The sequence below is a fragment of the Salvelinus sp. IW2-2015 genome, linkage group LG13 (assembly GCF_002910315.2).
Source record: "Salvelinus sp. IW2-2015 linkage group LG13, ASM291031v2, whole genome shotgun sequence".
Taxonomy (NCBI): domain Eukaryota; kingdom Metazoa; phylum Chordata; class Actinopteri; order Salmoniformes; family Salmonidae; genus Salvelinus; species Salvelinus sp. IW2-2015.
The window spans coordinates 30,362,403-30,368,402 of record NC_036853.1 but is presented as its reverse complement, the minus strand read 5'-3'; the positions used below and the strand labels follow the sequence as shown (position 1 = coordinate 30,368,402).

At 46.8% G+C, this 6,000-nt stretch overlaps 1 protein-coding gene across 1 annotated transcript in view; it reads right to left on the bottom strand.

The window, feature by feature from the left end:
• The window catches only part of LOC111971180 (exocyst complex component 2), a 99,401-nt gene that overhangs the window by 71,504 nt on the left and 21,897 nt on the right, over window positions 1-6,000 (bottom strand). Inside the window, exon 2 of the mRNA XM_023997970.2 lies at window positions 5,678-5,853. Coding sequence (XP_023853738.1) covers window positions 5,678-5,795 — 118 coding nt within the window. The 5' untranslated portion in view covers window positions 5,796-5,853. The remainder of the gene's footprint in view (window positions 1-5,677; window positions 5,854-6,000) is intronic.

Sequence of the window (6,000 nt, the reverse complement as noted above, 5' to 3'; positions counted from 1 at the left end):
AGTACAGTATATACATATGAGTAATGAGTAATGTAGGGTATGTAAACAAAAGTGGCATAGTTTAAAGTGGCTAGTGATACATGTATTACATAAGATGGACAGATGCAGTAGATGTAATAGAGTACAGTATATACATATACATATGAGATGAGTAATATAGGGTATGTAAACATTATATTAAGTGGCCATTGGTGTTAAAGTGGCTAGTGGTACATTTTACATAACTTTCACATCAATTTCCAGTCTATTAAAGTGGGCTGGAGTTGAGTCAGTAATGGTTGGCAGCGCCCACTAAATGTTCATGTGGTGGCTGTTTAACAGTCTGATGGCCTGAGATAGAAGCGTTTTTTCAGTCTATCGTTGTCCCTGCTTTGATGACCTGTACTGACCACGCCTTCGGATGATAACGGGGTGAACAGGCGTGGCTTTGGGTGTTGTGTGTCCTTTATGATCTTTATGGCCTTCCTGTGACCAATCGGCGTGGTGTAGGTGTCCCTGGAGGGCGGGTAGTTTGCCCCCGGTGATGCGGTTGTGCAGACCCTACCTGTGGAGAGCTCTTACGGTTGAGTGGGCGGAGCAGTTGCCGTACAGGCGGTGATTACAGCCCGACAGGATGCTCTCGATTGTGCATCTGTAGAGTTTGTGAGTGCTTTTGGTGACAAGCCGAATTTTCTTCAGCTCCTGAGGTTTGAGAGGCGCTGCTGCGCCTTCTTCACAACGCTGTCTGTGTGGGTGGACCAATTTCAGTTTGTCCGTGATGTGTACAACCGAGGAACTTAAAACTTTCCACCTTCTCCACTACTGTCCTCAGATGTGGATAGGGGGGTGCTCCCTCTGCTGTTCCTGAAGTCCAGAATCATCTCTTTTGTTTTGTTGACGTTGAGTGTGAGGTTCTTTTCCTGACACCACACTCCGAGGGCCCTCACCTCCTCCTGTAGGCCGTCTCGTCGTTGTTGGTAATCAAGCCTACCACTGTAGTGGTCGTTCCGCAACTTGATGATTGATTGGAGGCGTGCATGGCCACGCAGTCGTGGGTGAACAGGGAGTTACAGGAGAGGGCTCAGAACGCACCCTTGTGGGGCCCCAGTGTTGAGGTCAGCAGGGTGGAGATGTTGTTACCGTACCCTCAACCACTGGGGCGGCCCGTCAGGAAGTCCAGGACCCAGTTGCACAGGGCGGGGTCGAGACCAGGGTCTCGAGCTTGATGACGAGTTTGGAGTACTATGTGTTTAAATGCTGAGCTGTAGTCGATGACAGCATTCTCACATAGGTATTCCTCTTGTCCAGATGGGTTAGGGCAGTGTGCAGTGTGGTTGCGATTGCGTCGTCTGTGGACTATTGGGTCGGTAAGCAAATTTGGAGTGGGTCTAGGGTGTCCGGTAGGGTGGAGGTGATATGGTCCTTGGCTAGTCTCTCAAAGCACTTCATGATGACGGAAGTGAGTGCTACGGGGCGGTAGTCATTTAGCTCAGTTACCTTAGCTTTCTTGGAACAGGAACAATGGTGGCCTCTTGAAGCATGTGGGAACAGCAGACTGGGATAAGGATTGATTGAATATGTCCGTAACACACCAGCCAGCTGGGTCTGCGCATGCTCTGAGGACGCGGCTGGGAATGCCGTCTGGGCCTGAGCGCCTTTGCGAGGGTTAACACGTTTAAATGTTTTACTCACCTCGGCTTGCAGTGAAGGAGAGCCCGCAGGTTTTGGTAGCGGCCGTGTCAGTGGCACTGTATTGTCCTCAAAGCGAGCAAAAAGTTATTTAGCCTGTCTGGGAGCAAGACATCCTGGTCCGCGACGGGGCTGGTTTTCTTTTTGTAATCCGTGATTGACTGTAGACCTGCCACATACCTCTTGTGTTGCTGTTGAATTGCGACTACTTTGTCTCTATACTGGGACTTAGCTTGTTTGATTGCTTGCGGAGAGAATAGCTACACACTGTTTGTATTCGGTCATGTTTCGGTCACCTTGCCCTGGTTAAAGCAGTGGTTCGCGCTTTCAGTTTCACGCGAATGCTGCGTCAATCCACGGTTTCTGGTTTGGGAATGTTTTAATCGTTGCTGTGGGTACGACATCGTCAATGCACTTTCTAATGAACTCGCTCACGAATCAGCGTATTCGTCAATATTGTTGTTGGACGCATGCGGAACATATTCCAATCCGCGTGATCGAGCAGTCTTGAAGCGTGGAATCAGATTGGTCGGACCAGCGTTGAACAGACCTGAGCGAGGGAGCTTGTTGTTTTCGTTTTCTGTTTGTAGGCTGGAAGCAACAAAATGGAGTCGTGGTCAGCTTTTTCCGAAGGAGGGCGGGGGAGGGCCTTTATATGCGTTGCGGAAGTTAGTTATAACAATGATCAAGGTTTTACCAGCCCTGGTAGCACAATCGATAATGCTGATAGAATTTAGGGAGTTTTGTTTTCAGATTAGCCTTGTTAAAATCCCTAGCTACGATGAATGCAGCCTCAGGGTGTTGGTTTCCAGTTTACATAGAGTCAGATAAAGTTCGTTCAGGGCCATCGATGTGTCTGCTTGGGGGGGAATATATACGGCTGTGATTATAATCGAAGAGAATTTCCCTTGGTAGATAATGCAGGTCAACATTTGATTGTGAGGAATTCTAGATCAGGTGAACAGAATGACTTGAGTTCCTGTATGTTGTTATGATCACAGCCACGTCTCTGTTAATCATAAGGCATACACCCCGCCCCTCTTCTTACCAGAAAGATGTATGTTTCTCTGTCGGCGCGATGCGTGAAGAAACCAGCTGGCTGCACCGACTCCGTTAGCGTCTCTTGAGTGGGCCATGTTTCCGTGAAGCAGAGAACGTTACAATCTCTGATGTCTCTCTGGAATGTTACCCTTGCTCGGATTTCATAACCTTATTGTCAAGAGGACATTGGCGAGTAGTATGCTACGGAGTGGAGCCGATGTGCCTTCTCCGAAGCTGACCAGGAGACCGCTCTGTACCCTTTTACGGCGTGCTATAGGGTCGCCGGCTGGGATCAGATCCATTGTATTGGGTGGAAGGCAAACACTGGATCGTTTCGGAAAGTCATATTCTGGTTGTAACGATGGTGAGTTGACGTTGCTTTATATTCAGTAGTTCCTCCCGACTGTATGTATGAACCTAAGATTACTGGGGTACCAATGTAAGAATAACACATAAAAAAACAAAATACTGCATATTTTTCACAGGAACGCGAAGCGAGGCGGCCATCTCGTACCAGACGGCGTGAACAGCAAAAGCGCACGCACAGGCCGGGCTCTAGGCCTATGTAGAACCCTGTGTGGGCACTTTTTGCAGATCTGGCAAAAAAAAGGGCCTACTGAAGGCCTGAGATGGAGCTGAACCTCCAAATCACAGCCTCATTCTGGTGAGAAATGACCTATTTGATGTTTAGAATAGCTATGCCAGGATAGGCAAACTGGCGGGTCCACTTTTGAAGCGCCTAGGAACACAACAATTTATTTTTATTTATATATATATATATACACTTGCTGCAAAAAAATAAAGGAACACTTAAAACACAATGTACACTCAAGTCAATCACACTTCTGTGAAATCAAACTGTCCACTTAGGAAGCACACGACATTTGACAATAAATTTCACATTGGTTTGTGCAAATGAATAGACAAAAGGTGGAAATATAGGCAATTAGCAAGAACCCAATAAAGGAGTGGTTCTGCAGGTGGTGACCACAGACCACTTCTCAGTTCTATGCTTCCTGGCTGATGTTTTGGTCACTTTTGATGCTGGCAGTGCTTTCACTCTAGTGGTAGCATGAGACGGAGTCTACAACCCACACAGTGGCTCAGGTAGTGCAGCTCATCCGGATGGCACATCAATGCGAGCTGTAGCAAGAAGGTTTGCTGTGTCTGTCAGCGTAGTGTCAGAGCATGGAGGCGCTACCAGGACATCAGGAGACGTGGGAGGAGGCCTAGGAGGGCAACAACCAGCAGCAGGACCGCTACTCCGCTTTGTGGCAAGGAAGAGCAGGAGGAGCACTGCCAGAGCCTGCAAAATGAACTCCAGCAGGCACAAATGGGCATGTGTCTGCTCAAACGGTCAGAAACAGACTCCATGAGGGTGGTATGAGGGCCGACGTCCACAGGTGGGGGTTTGTGCTTACACCCAACACCGTGCAGGACGTTTGGCATGCCAGTTGGGGTAGAGAACACCAAAGGTTGGCAGAGAGTTGCGGCCAGTTTGACCGATCTCTTGCGGGGGTACTCTATACCATCTACTGCATCTTGCCTATGCCGTTCTGTACCATCACTCATTCATATATCTTTTTGTACATATTCTTTATCCCTTTACACTTGTGTGTATAAGGTAGTAGTTGTGGAATTGTTAGGTTAGATTACTTTATTATTACTGCATTGTCGGAACTAGAAGCATAAGCATTTCGCTACACTCGCATTATTTTAACATCTGCTAACCATGTGTATGTGACAAATAAAATTTGATGGAGATTGTGGCCAAAGCAATTTAGCCAGGGCCAGTTTAGTTGCCTCACTGCAGCCACAATGTTGTCCCCGTTGTCTGTGGTGATACAATACAGTTTATTTTCATCAAGGGCCCAGTCTAGCCATCCCGATTGCAGGGCTTTCGCCAGGTTGTCGGCTGTGTGGGATTCCGGCATGTAGGTTGTTATCAGCGGGATTTCAGTTTCCAGTTTCACTGTCAGGCACATGTAAAGACTCATATTTAAATTTGACCAATGTTCCCTCTAAGCTGCGTGCAGTAGCCTCAGACTGCCATGCAGCGTACCTGTTAGTTAACACTATCAATGTTACCCTTTACTGTGGCAATTGTGATTGAATCAACGCAATATTAGCCACTTTCAATGCAACATACAGAAACAAAACAAACTATGCAAGAGATTTTGTTGTAGGCAGAACGCATCGGAGTAGGATTCTATTGCACAAGACTCAACACAGGCCGGTGTGGCATAACCAATCAGAGCTGCAGTAGGCTTATATTCAAATAGATCATTGCCATATATGGATATGTGCCATTTACTTTGAACTGGACTGTGTTTACAGCTGCGGTCGTGAGTAGATGAGCTTGTTTTGAGATCAAAGCAAGAGCTGCATGTAGCCACGTGTGCACATTTTGTTCATGTTCTTTGCTATTTAACTAGTTATTAGCCCAGTTATAGATCATTTTTAGTCAGCAATAGGGGACTGATTGCTTCCTACAAGAGCACAAAACATGTACGTTTCCTTGAAATTGCTTTGAAAAGCGAGTCAGGTAAAGAGCTTTTTTTTTTGTCTTAAAGGGGCAGTGTTGTATTTTGAGACATTTATTGGTGTCTGCAAAACAGGTTAGTCCAAGTCATCTGGTTCTCCATGGTCGTTAAGTTTGAAACCAAAATGTACCCAAAAATGGGATGTTACTTTTTGTTTTTGCTACGAGAGCCAAAACATTTTCACCTCACTCCTCCGATCTACTGTAGCAATATTAAGGCCAGAGGTGAAGTGCAGTGGACACACGCACCCTATAGACCTTCAAAGATTTTCTCCTATCAGCACCCAGCCCCTGCGCATATAGCGGATTTGCTGATTGTGGCGCATCAAAAGATAGTTAGAAAGAGGAGGAAACATATACAGCTTGATAGACACACTAAATGTCTRTGCAAGTTTGTGCTTTCATGTATACATGTGTGTGTCGTACCAACGAGGTCAGCGGGACCCGTGCCCAGGTTCTCTCCTCGGATGGTGACCTTGGTCCATGAGGTGCCCTCATTGGGCGAGATGCCCGTGACCAGGGGGGGCTGGCGGACACGAGACATGGTAGGTCACGCTGATCGTCACACGTGTGCAGGAACACAGGAAGAATCAGTCAGCAACCTGTGAACATGCCAAGGGGCAGCGGGAGGAGAGGACACACAATACTGGTTATTAACACGGAGACGAGGAGAGACAGACAGTTGTAATGTACAGTTACAATGCATTATTACTTTTTATAAACATACATGTCTTTATAAATGTATTATT